The sequence below is a fragment of the Diceros bicornis genome, chromosome 34 (genome assembly GCF_020826845.1).
Source record: "Diceros bicornis minor isolate mBicDic1 chromosome 34, mDicBic1.mat.cur, whole genome shotgun sequence".
NCBI lineage: Eukaryota > Metazoa > Chordata > Mammalia > Perissodactyla > Rhinocerotidae > Diceros > Diceros bicornis.
In genome coordinates this window covers 13,827,343-13,843,801 of record NC_080773.1, presented here as the reverse complement: position 1 = coordinate 13,843,801, position 16,459 = coordinate 13,827,343, and the positions used below count along the sequence as shown (strand labels likewise).

At 46.2% G+C, this 16,459-nt stretch overlaps 1 protein-coding gene across 1 annotated transcript in view; it reads right to left on the bottom strand.

The window, feature by feature from the left end:
- The window catches only part of MAP3K10 (mitogen-activated protein kinase kinase kinase 10), a 29,299-nt gene extending 13,725 nt beyond the window's left edge, over window positions 1-15,574 (bottom strand). The window contains exons 1-6 of the mRNA XM_058531068.1: window positions 15,562-15,574; window positions 14,626-14,754; window positions 14,155-14,348; window positions 13,740-13,801; window positions 2,061-2,597; window positions 1,106-1,818 (exon numbers count right to left, since the gene is read on the bottom strand). Coding sequence (XP_058387051.1) covers window positions 1,106-1,818; window positions 2,061-2,597; window positions 13,740-13,801; window positions 14,155-14,348; window positions 14,626-14,754; window positions 15,562-15,574 — 1,648 coding nt within the window. The remainder of the gene's footprint in view (window positions 1-1,105; window positions 1,819-2,060; window positions 2,598-13,739; window positions 13,802-14,154; window positions 14,349-14,625; window positions 14,755-15,561) is intronic.
- Between the last annotated feature and the right edge of the window lie 885 nt (window positions 15,575-16,459).

Genomic DNA, 16,459 nt, shown 5'->3' with positions numbered 1-16,459 from the left:
CCTCATTCACTGTTGATCCTCCTTGCTTAGCACATGAGCTGGCCCGGGAAATACCAAACGAAAGAATGAAGACACAAACACAGAAATGAAAGGGAGTAAGATGGGGCAGAGGAAGGATGGGAGAGCCAGAAGGTAGGATTTCCGCCTGCTGAATCCCTCTGGGCTCAGGACAGGGTCTGGCACACAACAGGCGCTCTGGAAATATCTGGGGAATGAATGAAATCTCTAGTTTGTGGGCACCAGAAGGGCAGAAACCACGGCTGCCTTGGTCCCTGTTGGGCTCCTATTAAATAGGTGCTCAATTAATATTTGCTGACATCATGAGAAGCTCCTTGATCTAGCTGTGCGTCCTGGGGAACACTCCCTTCCACCTGGCCCCAGTCCCCATTCAACCAACCAATCAACTCTTGAGAGGCTGGGATAGGCCGGGCAGCCTGGAAGCTTTTACGTAAGCCACATCCCTTTTCCTCCTCCCTCCTCTTTTCCAGTTTGCCTCGGCCAGCTGGGGCAGAGGCCTAGAAGGACTCCAGGAAGTGGTTCTTAACTGGGGGCGATTTTGCCCCCTAGGGGACATTTGCCAATGTCTGGGGACATTTTTGGTTGTCATAACTGGCGGTGGCAGGTGGGGAACACTACTGGCATCTAGTGGGTAGAGGCCAAGGATGCTGCTAAACAAACTACAATGCATAGGACAGCCCCCTACGATCATCCGGCCCCAAAAGTCAATAGTGCCGAGGTTGAGAAACCCTGACTCTGGGCTAGGTTCTTTCTGTCCCCGCCTGGTGGACTCTGGCGTCATGCGTGGACAGTGAGCGCCATGAGGGCGGGCACTGCATCTGTCCTGTTCATGGCAGGGAACGCAGGGCCTGTCACAGCGTTCATGCATATACTTATTTACTGGGCTGCTGTGACTCTGCAGCCTGGAAGGCAAGTAGTCAGTAGTCCTTCAACCTTTCTGAGCCTCCTTTTTCCACCCGGCCCTGAAGGCATTCTGCTGCCCCTACTTGCCCCAGGCAGTGTCATCTGGTGTCCCTATTTCCCATCACCTAGGCTTGGCCTCACAAGGTTCTGCGGAAGCAAGTTTTGGGGGGATGACACCACTTACTGTTGATGGACTTGAGGTCCCGGTGGATGATGGGCACAGGGGCATCATTGTGTAGGTAGTTCATGCCCCGGGCCACCTGCACAGCCCAGTTGACCAGCACGTGAGGGGGCACCCGGCGACCCGCCAGCACCCTGCTCAGCGCGCCCCCCCTGGCATACTCCATCACCAGGCAGAGGTGTGGGGGGCTGAGGCAGGCGCCTCGGAGGGCAATGATGTTGGGGTGCTGCAGGGCTCCGAAGAGCCGGGCCTCCTGGCGCACCTGCTCTGCTGTCACTGCTGGGTCCCGCTCAGGGTCCAGTCGGGCGGCCTTGACAGCCACCTCCTCGCCACGCCATAGGGCCCGATAGACCTTGCCAAAGCCCCCAACACCGATGATCTCCTCTAGCTGCAGCTCGTGGAAGGGGATCTCTTGGGGCAGCTGGAGGCCCGCGGGCGCGGCGGGGGGGCCGGGGGCCACGTAGTTGCTGGGGAAGACGCCCACGCGGCCGCTGGGTAGCTGCCCGGTCCACCAGCCTTCGTCGCCGGACACGGCCCAGTCCTGGGACAGCACCTGGACGCGGTCGCCCCTCCGCAGGGTCAGCTCCTCGTCGCCCGCCGCCTCGTAGTCGAACACCGCGGTCCAGACGGGCCCCGCGGGGGTCGTGCCCCACTCCTTGGCCGCCCCCCCCCACCTCCTCCTCCATGGGGGAGGGGCCGGGGGCTGCGGGAGGCCGCTTCACACAGGCTGCCCGCGGGATGCAGAGGGCGGGCCCCGGCGGCCAGGATGGAGGGAAGTCCCTGCGGGTCCTAGGGGGCTCCTGGGGGCCATGGCTGGGGGGGGCCTCCGCAGGAGCAAGAAAAAGCCTCTTTAAAAGGGCAGGGTCGTTCCCTCTGATTCAGCTGTCCAGGTGGGGCTGGGTGGGGGTAGGGCGGCGGGTTCACCAGTCGCCCCCAAATGTCAGGGCGCTAAGAAGGCCTGGCCGCGCGGCTCCCGAATTCCTGCCGGGGCCCGCCGGTGGGGGACGAGGGCGAGGGAAGCAGGCAGCCCCCTTCCCCGCGCCTCTCACCCCGCGCAGCTCCACCGGCGGCCCCCGGCTCCGCATCCCGGGCCACGACCGCCGGGCGGGGCGGAGGTAGCGGGGCCCGGGGGGCGCCCGCCCCAGGACGGGGTGGCGCGCCCCTCGGCCTCCTCACGCGCAGGGCGGCCAGGCGGCCCCCATCCTCAGCACCCGCCTCCCGGTCGGCCCCAGCCCCTGCCCCCGCCCGCGCCGCTGCCCGGGGCCGCCGGCGGTGCCTGAGTGACGTGCCCGCCGCTGCCGCCGCCGCCGCCGCGGTGCCGCCTGGGAGTTGTAGTCTCCGGCTGCACGGCCTCGAGGCTCGTCCCAAGCCCCCGAGCCCCCAGAGCCCCGCTGCCAGCGTCAGGCCGCAGTGGGGACCCCGCGGGGCCGAAGGAATCCTCCAGGGGAGACAAGACTGGTCTCGGACCCTCCCTGGGATCCACTGGGCAGGACGCCTGGAGGAGGGGGCCAAGCGTCCCTCACAGACCCTGTAGGGGCCGCGGCCCAAGGTGGGGTTGACCGTAACGGACGCGTTTCACAAAGCGAGTAGTAGAAGCTGCGTGAACGATGGTTACTCCCCTGAGCCTCTAATGCGGCCGGACGAGGTCCCTGCGGCGGGACGGCCCCTGGGGGCCCCGACCCGAGGTGCACGCCGGGAAATGTAGTCTGTTCTCGCGCGGGCGCTGCGGGAGGCAGTCCCCAAGCCGCGGGCTTCGGGGAGCCGGTTGGTGGCTCCAGCAAGCTAGGGGGTCAGGCTGATGACGAGGCCTCTGCAGGGTAGACGAGGCCGGGAGGATGTGTTTACTGTCCCTGGGGAAATCACAGCCACTTCTGCTTTCCCCCACCAGCTTTGGGTACCCTCGAGAATCCGCCGCCTCCCAGAATAGGAACTTCAATTTATTGGGGCTTACTGTGCATCTTGTGCTAAGTGCTTGCTCATGTGGAATCATTAAATCCTCGCAAAGGCCCCAAGTCACTGTCCAAGGTCGAATTATAAATGGCAAAGCAAGAATCAAAGGCAGATTTTTAAATTAAAAACAACCACCGTGATTTTTTAAAACATTTAAAGAACGAGGAAACTGAGTCCTGCAGAGGTTCGGTGACTTGCTCAGGATCTGTAAGCTTGTAAGCGGCAAAATTCTGGTCTTTTCACTTGGCCTCGCCTGAGTGGTCTGAGGGTCTGGAGGCAGGAGAGAAGAGGGGACCTGTGATGGACTCGGGTGCCCAAACTCCAGAGAACTGCTACACAAGCTCCTCAGAAGTTGTTCCACTCGCAGGGGTAAGTGGGTGCCTGATCTCCTGGATCTCTCTAAGGGAAACTCAGGACCTGTCAAGAATGCTTGGTGGAAGAGAGAGGCCCCACCTCATTCTGAGTATAGGTGTTTATGCTATAACCTGATACATGCATTCCTGAAAAAACGGGAGTTCTGCAAAACAGTGCACTAAAAATAACAAGACTTTGTGGGAAAAATAGAATTAGGGACAGATTGCTCAAAATGTAGGCAAAATCAGAGCATTACAAAACCAATAATGATTCTAATAGAAATACTAGCACAAGGGGCCGGCCTGGCCCCGTGGCTTAGCCCCGGGCGCGCCCTGACGCACCGATTCTCCGGCCATGCTGATGCCACGTCCCACATACAGCAACTAGAAGGATGTGCAGCTGTGACATACAACTATCTACTGGAGATTTGAGGAGAAAAGGGGGAAAAAAAGGAGGAGGATTGGCAATACATGTTAGCTCAGTGCCGGTCTTCCTCAGCAAAAAGAGGAGGGTTGGCATGGATGTTAGCTCAGGGCTGATCTTCCTCACAAAAAAAAAGAAATACTAGCACAGTTTTTCAGGCATTGCGCTCAGCAACATCTTCAGTCCCTTCTTTGCAATCTTAAAGGCTGGCGCTTGTGCTTCCTCCTTGAAGATGCTGGTCTGGAGATAACTTCTAATGGAGACCATTTTCATCAAAATTAAAAATCTGATAGAAGGTGGTCTTCTTCATTAATCTATTTTAATGTGACAAAATATCTTTGCGGTTTCTTCATCTGCATTCACAGCTTTGCCACATATGTAACATTGTAGCAAGTGTTGTGGTCTTTGAAGCGACTAAACCAGCCACTGTGGATCTAGAGGAAGACACTTCTGTACATTTGCAGCTTTTTTCCTTAAGATCTTCTTTTATTCCTAAGGCTGTCCCTTTAACTGTGAAAAAGCTTGCCCCTGATTGCTTCAAAACATTCACTTCCTGGAGAAAATTGCATATTAACCAACATGCTTGTGTTATGCTGACATTATTCTGTTTACCAATTGCTCATGGGGTGTTTTTTGTTTTTTGTTTTTTGTTTTTTTGAGGAAGATCAGCCCTGAGCTAACATCCGTGCTAATCCTCCTCTTTTTGTTGAGGAAGACCAGCTCTGAGCTAACATCTATTGCCAATCCTCCTCCTTTTTTTCCCCCAAAGCCCCAGCAGATAGTTGTATGTCATAGCTGCACATCCTTCTAGTTGCTGCATGTGGGACGCGGCCTCAGCATGGCTGGAGAAGCGGTGCGTAGGTGCGCGCCCGGGATCCGAACCCGGGCCACCAGTAGCAGAGCGCGCACTTAACCGCTAAGCCACAGGGCCAGCCCCTCATGGGGCTGTTTAAGCCAGAAAAGCAGATGGGCAGCAGAACAGGTGGACTTTAAGCAGATGTCTAGACTTGGGTAAGAAAAGGGACCTGGCTTGGTTCTAAACAAATGGGAATGGGGAGTGGGGTGGAACTTGTCAATGCCATAAAAAATCTTTGGGATTTTGATTGGGATTCTAATGAATAAGTTATTAATTTGTGGAGAATTTATGACTTTGTAGTATTGAGTCTTCCATCCTTGGACCTAGGTATATTTTCTCCTGGGATATCTTGTACACAGTTTCTTTGGCTCACTCACTGGAACTTTACTGATTTTACTCATTTATTTATGGCTGGGATTTTGTTATTTTTTTCTAATCAGTTACTGCTGTTGTGTTTTTAATGCTGATCTTGGATCTGGCTACCTTGTTGAACTCACTGTTACTTGTTCTAGAATAGCTTGACAGATAATTCTCCATACTTTTCTAGCTAGATGATCCTGCTGTTGGCAAAAAAAACGACAATTTAGTCATTTCTCATGCCCTCCCCATTTGGGTAAGAGTTCCACTACAATGTTGAATGATAGTGGTGATACTGGACCATCCTTGTCTTGTTCTAGACTTTTAAAGGAATGACCCCAAGGTTTCACCATTAAGTGTGATGTTTTCAGTAGATATCTAGTAGAAATCCTTTATCAAATTCTATTCCTAATTTGCTAAGAGGTTTTTTGTTTTTGTTTTTTTTTTTTGCTTGAGGGAGATTGTCCCTGAGCTAACATCTGTGCCAATCTGCCTCTACTTTGTATATGGGATGCCACCACAGCATGGCTTGAAGAGCAGTATGTAGGTCCACACCCAACCAGTGAACCCTGGGTCAAAGTGGAGCTGGTGAACTTAACCACTACGCCACCAGGCCAGCCCTTAAGAGGTTTTCCTTTAGAAAGCAGGTGTTGAATTTTATCACATGCTTTTTATGCATTTGTTGATGTGATCAGATGGTTTTTCTGCCCTAATCTGTAAATGTTGAACTGTCCTCCTCCCTTTCGCTATTTCTGGATTTGGTTTAATAATATTTTCTTTAGAGCTGTTTTTTATTTGTTTTCATAAATGGAATTGGCCCATGGCTTGCTTTCTGGTGCTATCTTAGCCCAGTTTTGGGGTTAGGGAAAGGCTAACCCTATTCAATGATTTGGGGAACCCATCTCCCTTTTTCTGCACTCTGGAGTGGTTTGTGAAATATTGGAGTTATCTGTTCTTTGAACATTTGGTAGAACTTGACTGGATGAAGATCATCCATGCTTGGTGTCTTTTTTTTTTAATTAATTAATTAATTTCCCCAAAGCCCCAGTGGATAGTTGTATGTCATAGCTGCACATCCTTCTAGTTGCTGTATGTGGGACACGGCCTCAACATAGCCGGACAAGCGGTGCATTGGTGCAGCCCGGGATCCGAACCCGGGCCGCTAGCAGCGGAGCGCGCGCACTTAACCACTAAACCATGGGGCCGGCCCCATGTTTGGTGTCTTTTTGGTAGGTCTTTGACTATGATTTCAACTTCTTCTGTGGATATTGGTTTATTCAGATGTATTACTTTCTCCTGGAATAAATTTTTGTAATTTATATTTGCCTAGAACAATATCTATTTCATCTAGGATTTCAGATTCATTGACATACTTTATGTATATTATTTCTTATGACTTATTTGTATCTGAAGTTATATTTCTTTGGCTTTCTTGATATTTATTTGTTCCCTCTCTTATTTTTCCGGATCAGACTTGCTAAATATTTTATAGTTTGATTGGTCTTTAAAGAAGCCCCAGCTTTTTGTTTTACTGATAATGTCTTCTACTATTTTTTTTGGAGAGGGGGGTTATTTTATTTCATTAATTTCTGCTATAATTATTGACTTATTATTTTTTTTTGTATTAGTGTTTATTTTGTTATTCTGTATACTCCAGGTTTTGATATGTGGTACTTTCATTGTCATTCAGTTCCCAAAAAAATGTAATTTCAATTTCCTTTAACCCCCAAATTATTATTATTATTATTTTGTATGGAAGATCAGTGCTGAGCTAACATCCATGCCAATCCTCCTCTGTTTTTTTTTTTTTTGATGAGGAAGACTGGCCCTGGGCTAACATCTGTGCCTATCTTCCTCCACTTTATATGGAACGCCGCGACAGCATGGCCTGACAAGTGGGGAGTGAGCACCTGGGATCCAAACCCGGACCACCAACAGTGGAGTGTGTGCACTTAACCGCTATGCCACGGGGCCGGCCCCAACCCCCCAAATTATTTAGAAATGTATTTTTGAATATCTAGGTACATGGATTTTTTTGGTAGTTGATTTCTAATTTTATTCAATGAACATATTATGAATGATATAAATTCTTAGGAATTTGTTGAGATTTCCTTTTTGACCTAGTATGTGGCTTTTTTTGTTTTGTTTTGGAAATGTTCTCTATGTGTTTTTAAAGGATGTGCATTCTAGTTATTGGGATCAGAGGTCTGAATAAAAAATTTTATTATCTAATTCTTATCTACTATATCCTTACCTATTTTTTTTTCTGTTTGATCTGTTGGCTTCTGGAAGGTGTAATAAAGTCTCCTATTATGTGTGAGGATATGTCCATATTTCTCCTTTTAGCTGTATCAGTTTTTGCTTTATATATTTTGAAATTATGTTGTTAGGTGCATAGCGGTTTATGATATTAATATGACATCAGTGAATTATTCCTTTTATGAGTATGAAGTATCCTTTGTTGTCCTTCCTAATGACTTTTGCTTTTAATGCTTCCTTTCTCTTAACATTTCCTTGGTATTTCTTTTCCCATTCATTCATTCTTCTTTTTTTTTTCTGAGAGCTGATTTTACCATACTGTTTCATTTCTGACACACTATTAACAATAGTTTGTATAAAGCTATTCTCTTGTTTTTCCCCCATATCCCCATTCCCACTTTTATTTCTTCCTCCACCTCATAGACACATTTTCTAATGTGTTTAATTTATGTTTCTTGGATATGCCCATCTTCCTAAAATATGTATAGTGCTTTATATATGCATATGTTTTTAATTTACAAAAATATAAAGTAAATGTCTGTTTTTACCTTTTTTGCTCAATATTGTTTTAAGAGCATTCCATGTTGTTTGTACACCTAGTCCATTGCTTCTGATTGCTGCATAGCACTCCAATTTATTAATTCACCATCCTTAATTATTCACCTACTAATGAAGACCCACATTGCCTTGAATTCTTTGCTACTATAAACAGTACTTCAATCAACAATCTTGTACTTGTATCCTTTGGGACTTCTGTGAGAGTTTCTCTGGATTATATACCCACAATTGGGACTGCTGGATCATAGGATTTACATACTGAATTATACCAACTGGAGGTGCATGACAGTTCCAAATTCCACATCTTCACTAGTACTAGTTCCTCCCTGACCTTCTTTTTTTTGTGTGTGAGGAAGATCAGCCCTGAGCTAACATCCGTGCTAATCCTCCTCTTTTTGCTGAGGAAGACTGGCTCTGAGCTAACGTCTATTGCCAATCCTCCTCCTTTTTTTCCCCTCAAAGCCCCAGTAGATAGTTGTATGTCATAGTTGCACATCCTTCTAGTTGCTGTATGTGGGATGTGGCCTCAGCATGGCTGGGGAAGTGGTGCGTCGGTGCTCGCCCAGGATCCGAACCTGGGCCGCCGGTAGCGGAGCACGCACACTTAACCACTAAGCTACGGGGCCGGCCCTCTCTGACCTTCTAATTTTGGCCACTCTGATAGATTTAAACTAACATGTGGTAATTTCCTAACTGATTATGAATGAGGTTGAGCATCTCTTTAGACTTGTTAGCCATTAGATATCCTTTTATGTTAATTACCTATTCATATCTTTTGCCCATTTTTTTTTTCTATTGGGTTTCCTATTCTTAAAAATTTGCGTGATTTTGTTGTATGTTCTGGATATTAGTAACTTTTTTTTTTGAAGCTGAAAATATCTTTTCCCAGTTTGTCACTCATTAGTTAGCTTTTTCAATCATGTCTTTGTTTGGAAGAAATATTTAATTTTAATATAGTCAAATCCATCTCATTTTCACTATATGGTTTAAATTCTTTTTTTTGTGTGTGTGTGAGGAAGATCAGCCCTGTGCTAACATCTGCCAATCCTCCTCTTTTTTTGCTGAGGAAGACTGGCCCTGGGCTAACATCCATGCCCATATTCCTCTACTTTATATGGGACGCCGCCACAGCATGGCTTGCCAAGCAGTGCGTCGGTGTGCGCCCGAGATCCGAACTGGCGAAACCCGGGCCACTGCAGCGGAGCGTGCACACTTAACCGCTTGCGCCCCCAGGCCGGCCTGGTTTAAGAATCTTTATTCACTCCAAAGTCATAAAGACATTCTACATTTTTCTACCAGCTGTTATGGGTTGAACTGTGTCCCTCCAAAAAGATGTGTTGAAATCCTCACCCCCAGTATGCCAGAATGTGATCTGATTTGGAAGTAGAGTCCTTGCAGATGTAATTAGTTAAGATGAGGTCATACTGGAGTAGAGTGGGCCCCTAATCCAATATGTCTGATGTCCTTATAAGAAGACAGCCATGTGAAGACAGGCACACACAGGGAGAGTGCCATGTGATGACAAAGACTGAGATTGGAGTTAGCAGCTGCAAGCCAAGGAACTCCAAAGATTGCCAACAAGCCACGAAAAACTAAGAAGAGGCGAGGAAAGATTCACCTACAGGTTTCAGGGGGAGCATGGCCTCTCGGACACCTTGATTTTGCACTTCTAGCCTCCAGAACTGTGAGACAATAAATTTCTGTTGGGTTAAGCCAACCAGTTTGTGGCACTTTGTTCTGGCAGCCCTGGGAAACTGATATACTAGGTTTCTAGATTTATCTTTCATATTTAGGCCTCTACTCCATTTATTTGACCTGTGTATTACGGTGGGAGGTAGGGAACCAATGTTACTTTTCTCCTTATAAGGTGCCAGTTTTCCCAATACTATTCTTTAACAATCCATGGCTTCCCTTCTGATTAGGATACTTATTCTGAAATATCCCAAGTTCTTTTATGTACCAATGTCTCTTTCTGGCCTCTCTGTTCTGTTCCTTTGATCAGTTTGTCTCTGATGTGCCTACTACCTTTGTTTTCTTTCTTTATTTTTGTTGCTGAGGAAGATTTGCCCTAAGCTAACATCTGTGTTAATCTTCCTCTATTTTGTATGTGGGTTGCTGCCACAACATGGCCGCCAACCAGTGGTGTAGGTCCGTGCCTGGGAACCGAACCCAGGCTGCCAAAGCAGAGTACACCGAACTTAACCACTAGGCCATGGGGCCGGCCCTGTTTTCTTTTTTGAACTCTGGCTTTTTAGTATGTCTTATCTGATACAGAAAATTTTTCTTCTTCTTCTTCTTCTTTTTTTTTTCCCATTCCTATCTATTTGTGGGTCTTGATTCTTCCGTATGCATTTTTGAATCTTTTTATTGTGTTTCTAAAAAAATCTTTCTGGAATTTGGGCTTGCATTGAATTAGGTAGAAGAGACATCTTAATAATACTAAATTGTTGCCTTCACGAACATGGTTCATCTCCCCATTGTTAAATTTCTTTTATGTCCTTTAATAACATTAAATTTTTTTCTTCATAAACGTCTTGTGGATTGACAGGTGAATTCCTAGATTACTTGTTTTGTGTTTTTTTTTTTGAGGAAGATCAGCCTTGAGCTAACATCTGACGCCAATCCTCCTCTTGTTGCTGAGGAAGATTGGCCCTGGGCTAACATCCGTGCCCATCTTCCTCTACTTTATATGGGATGCCACCACAGCATGGCTTGACAAGTGATGCATTACTGCGCACCCAGGATCCCAACCTTCGAACCCTGGGCCACCGAAGCGAAGCGCACGCACTTAACTGCTGTGCCACTGGGCCAGCCTCCCAGACTACTTTTCTAACTTTTGTTATTATTCTCAATGGAATCTTATTTTTTGTTAGAATTTCTAGTTATTTACTATTATGTAAAGGAATGCTATTCCTTTTTTCCAATTTGATCTTTTATTTGGCCGATTTGCTGAGTTTTAATGGTTTGGAGTTTCTGTATGGGATACGAAGTCACATCCAAAGAATGACGGTTTTGTCATCCTCCCTCCCATTCCTTATATACATATTTGTAATGACTTATTTCAATGACCAGGACTCTCAGGACTGAACAGTAGTCGCGATGGTGGCCACCTGTGTCTTCTTCCTGATCTGAAAGGGAATGAGCTTAAGGTTCTATGTTAAGTGTGACGTTTGTGGTCGATTTTTGGTAGATAGTCCTTATCAAATTATGGAAGTTCTGTTCCTAATTTTCTGAGAGCTTTTAGCACAAGCAGATGTCAAACTTTATCAAATGTTTTTTTAAATCTATGGAGGCAACCATGTGACTTTCCTCCTTTATACCATAATATATGCCTTACATTGTTAACTTTCTTGTGTTTACTAAAACCTACTTGATGATGTTTTATTTATTTATTTATTTATTTATTTATGTGAGGAAGATTAGCCCTGAGCTAACATCCATTGCCAATCCTCCTCTTTTTGCTGAGGAAGATTGGCCCTGAGCTAACATCTGTGCCCATCCTCCTCTACTTTATATGGGACGCTGCCACAGCATGGCTTGACAAACGGTGTGTCAGTCTGTGCCCCGGGATCCGAACCTGTGAACCCTGGGCTGCCAAAGCAGAGTGCGTGCACTTAACCACTGCGCCACCGGGCTGGCCCCAAGATAATGTTTTATTTTTAATACATTATTATATTTGCTTATCTAATATTTTATTTAGGAATTGTGTATACATTTAGAAAGTAAAGTGGACCTCTAGTCTTTTCCAAAATTGTCCCTATTCGGTTTAGGAATCAAGGATATGTCAGCTTCATAAAATGAATTTCTTTTCTTTTTTTTTCTCTAATGATTTGTATATGACAGGTATTATTTGTTCCTTGAAAGTGTGATAGAACTCCCTTGTTAAACCTTCTGGGGCTGCTTTTAACTAAAATTTGGGGTTCTTTAATGGTTACTGGTCTAGTCACAGTTTACTGTTTCTTCTCGTTTCAGTATTGGCATTTCCTATTCTTGCAGAAATTTGTCCATTTTGTCAAGGTTTTAAAATGTATTGGTTTATAGAGTTCAAAATTTTATTATTAAAAAAATTTATATCTGTAGTTAGTTCCCCTTTTTCATTATGCATTATGTTTTCTTTGCATCTTTCTTTTTTCTCTCCATCAGTCTTGTCTGAAGCATTTCTAACTTATTAGAATTTCAAATAGTCAACTTTTGGTTTTTGTTGATCTTCCCTATTTTTTCCTACTTTCTCGATTTCTGCCTTAAAATATTTTTCTTCTTGTTGTTTGGATTTTCTCTGTTGTTTCATATTTAAGTTCTTAAGCTAAGGCTTCCTTCATTTGTTTTCAATCTTTCTTTTTTTCTTTTGTGAGGAAGGTTAGCCCTGAGCTAACATCTGTTGCCAATCTATTTTTGCTGAGGAAGATTGGCCCTGAGCTAACATCTGTGTCAAGCCTCCTCTATTTTGTAGGTGGGATGCCGCCACAGCATGGCTTGATGAGCGGTGTGTTGGTCCGTGCCGGGGATCTGAAACTGTGAACCCTGGGCCGCCAAAGCAGAGCATGCAAACTTAAACCACTACACCACTGGGTCAGTCCCTCCATCAATCTTTCTTTTTTGATAAAAATGTTCAAAGCAATGAATTACCCTTGAAACTCTGCTTCAGCAGTGCTTTTATTGCCATTCAGTTATAAGGATTTATTTATGTTCTATTTTTTATATGCTTTATTTTTTTATTTTTTTTTATTATTTTATTTTATTTTTTTGTGAGGAAGTTCAGCCCTGAGCTAACATCCATGCTAATCCTCCTCTTTTTGCTGAGGAAGACCAGCTCTGAGCTAACATCTATTGCCAATCCTCCTCCTTCCCTCCCCCCCCCCAAGCCCCAGTAGATAGTTGTATGTCATAGTTGCACATCCTTCTAGTTGCTGTATGTGGGACGCGGCCTCAGCATGGCCAGAGAATCGGTGCCTCAGTGCGCGCCTGGAATTGGAACCCGGGCTGCCAGTAGCGGAGTGCGCGCACTTAACTGCTAAGCCGTGGGGCTGGCCCCCTATGTTCTATTTTTTAACTTGAGTTATTTGTATTATATTATTTAAGTTTTTGGGCTTCTTTTTTGTGTTTTTTAGAGCTATCTACACTAGGGTTTGGACTAAGCTAAAACAAAGAGAGCCCAGAACACAATGCCTCCGAAGACATTTATTTCACAGAACATTCCAGAGTGGGTAGGTGGCCCCCCCAAGAGGTCATCAGATCCCTTTCTTATTGCCCTGCTTTGAGAGTCATCCTGACTCACATGGTTGCAGCTGTCCCACTGCCACCAAATCCATGTTCCAGTCTGTGAGAAGACAGAACTTGGAAGTATAGAACAATTAGCTTCATTTTAAGGACATGACCCAAAAGTTGCCCACCTCACTTCTGCTCATATCCCACTGACCAAAAATTAGTCATATGGCTACAGGAGGCAAAGCGTTTCTGATCAGGGTTTGGTCAGAAAAACAGAAACTGAACCAGTTATGTTAACAGTCTGAAGCCAAAGAGAGAGACCTCGGAAGAAACCAAACCTACCAACACGTTGATCTTGGAGGTCTCGCCTCCAGAACTGTGAGAAAATAAATTTCTGTTGTTGCTTAAGCCGTTGTCTGTGGTACTTTGTTCCGGCAGCCTTAGCAAACTAATACTGTCTTCAATGCTCTAATTTCAGACACCATCTTAGCCTGGAGGGAGGAACTATGCTTTGACACAGGGGCCTTTCCAGATCTGTTCCCATCGCACCCAGAGCACAGCCTGGTTTGGCAGAGACTTAACAAGCCCAGGCCGAGGACGTGTCTCACTCGCGCATCATTATGTTTCTTTTTTCAGGGTGTCATTCAAGTCCTTCTGCTTGGGAACGAATCTCACGACATCTTGGTGATGCTCCAGACTTTTCCAGATGACTTGGTTTCGGGGACCTGTGGGATGTGCTGAGAAGAGAGACTGGAGGAGAGGTGAGAACAGCAGGAGTTGGGGAGAGCGAGGAGGGACAGAAGCTCTCTCTCGGGCATGAAACCAGATTTCTTTCAATAGGCGTGGGTGAGGAAGGCATTTATGAGGTCTGGAAACAGAGGGAAATGCAGGAAGGGAATGATGTTCCATGAGTTTAGGACTAAGTGATTCAGAAGTGTTGCAAATGTCCCAGCTTCTTCTGCCTCTCTTGATCAAGAGGCTAATTCAATCATGGATAGTTGCGTCTATTAACCTTTATTATTTCCCTCTTCCAGCCTTCGTGTATGACAAAGTCATTCTTACTGAAAAAATATGTACTGAGCACGATCACCGTATTGGGCATGTAGCAGTCTAAGAGATGGTCGCTAACCTCATGCAGCTCCAAGTCGGGGTCAGCAGGTGAGGCACTGGGCATGCGCAGACGGGAGTGTTGCGTGTTTCGGAAGGGGTAGTAGGGGGCGCTGTGGGCGCACATGCGCAGAAAGAACCAAGTACATCTGAAGGCCCCAGTGAGGACGTTGAGACCTGAAGGGTGAAGAAGAGTGGGAGGGAGAGAGTTCCAGGCAAGGAGAACCACGTTGTGAAAGCCCCAAAGTAGTTAAAGTGTGGATTCCCGACCCAGAAGAAGCCCAATGTGACCAGACTGTGGGGTGACGGGGGCAGAGGCAGGGGCTGAGGCACTAAGCAGAAGCCTGCTGGGAAGAGCTTTCTAGGAATGGGTAAGGATTTTAGACTTTCTCCAAAGGACAGTGGGAAACCACGGAAGGATTTAAGCAAGGTAGTGACTACATGGTCCGCCTACTTGGTTTAAGCAGGGTAGTGACTACTTGGTTGTTGGGTGGATCATGAATTAACTGTAGAGCGAGACTCAGAAGGCCGCTGTTGTCGTAGTTCGGGTGAGAGATGATCGTGGCTTGGAAGAGGGTAGCATCTGTGGGGACTGGGGGAAGTGAGATTTAGAACCTCTGGAACATTCTAAAGGATCTGAAATGGGGTGAGGGAGAGGGAAGGGCTAAGTGTGACTCTCAGGTTTCTCGGGAAACTGTGAGGAGCTAGAAGAGAAGAGGGTCTAGATGTCACTCTAGGAGGTCTGTCAAGGGGAGGCAGGATTTTAAAAAAAAATAAGAGTATGGACAGCCATAAAAGAAGACAAAATCGTCCCATTTGCAACAACATGGATGGACCTTGAGGGTGTTACGTTAAGCGAAATAAGCCAGACAGAGAAAGACAAACACCGTATGATCTCACTTGTATGTGGAAGATAAACTAACGCATGGACAAAGAGAACAGAGTAGTGGTTACCAGAGGGGAAGGGGGTTGGGAGGTAGTCATAAGGGGTAAAGGGGCACATTTGTATGGCGACTGACAAATAATAATGTACAACTGAACTTTCACAATGTTATAGGCTGTTATGACCTCAATAAAAAAAAATGAGAGTACGGAGAAGGAATGACAATATCTATAAACAGCATTGGGGTGCCAAGGAATAGCAGATTGTATTTGCTGTCTCTCCTGAAAGATACCCAATTGATGTCAGGTTTGGCCTTATGATTCGCTTTAGCCAATGAAATGTGAACACAAGTGACGTACATCTCTTCTGAGCTGAAGCTTCAAGAGCCAGCTCGTAGGTGTCCGTGTCTCTTTTCTCTTTGCCAGAGATCGGCAATGTTTCAGATGCTGCCCTGTGAATGAAGAGCCTGGATCCATGAATGAAGACATGGAGCAGAGCCCAGCTGACCCACGTTGGACATGGGCACAGGTGAGTCTCTACTTTTGTTTGTGTGAACTATCAGGATTTGGGCTTGTTGGTTTCCACAGCACATCCAGACTACCCCTCTCCTCCTCCAGACCTTGAGGTGTTTGGCGAGTGGAGGATGGAGAACTTTCAGTTAGGATGGTAGGGATTATCTTTGAGGAAGGAGCTGGTTTTAGTTAAGCTATGAATTGAAGGGAGCATTCAGTGAGAGGTTTACAGGGTCACAGTGGAAGAGTTTGGGAAGAGTGGAGGGAGGCAGGAGTTGGGTAGAATGAAAGACAACAGAGAGAATGATGGAGGCAAGAAGACCTGAGATGATGAGAGGGGCTTGTATTTGGGGGGATTACCAAGGAAAACAAAGACAGGAAACACAATGAATTTGGTCATGACACCCGTTGGAGGGCAGAGGGCTCTCAGGTTCAGAAGCACATATTGCTACAAAAAGCAGCCTCCCAGGCCCATGCACTCCCTCTCACCTCACTCTCTGAATGGTCATCATCATGCTCATCATAATCAGCTTATTTCTCAGTTGTTGGCATCCTTCTAATAGAATGTGACTTCTGTGCTGCAAGAATCTGGCCTGAGTTGTTCACCGCTCTCCCCTGAATGCTAAGCCCAGGGGCCCAACTAGCTGTGAGATGAACCAATGAATGAAACTTACAGATCCATTCTTTTTTTTTTTTTGGTGAGGGGGATCAGCCCTGAGCTAACATCTGTTGCCAATCTTCTTTTTGCTTGAGGAAGATTGTCCCTGAGCTAACATCTGTGCCCTCTTATTCTGTTTTGTATGTGGGACACTGCCACAGCATGGCTTGATGAGCAGTGTGTAGGTCCGCACCTGGGATCTAAACCCGTGAAACCTGGGTCACTGAAGCGGAGT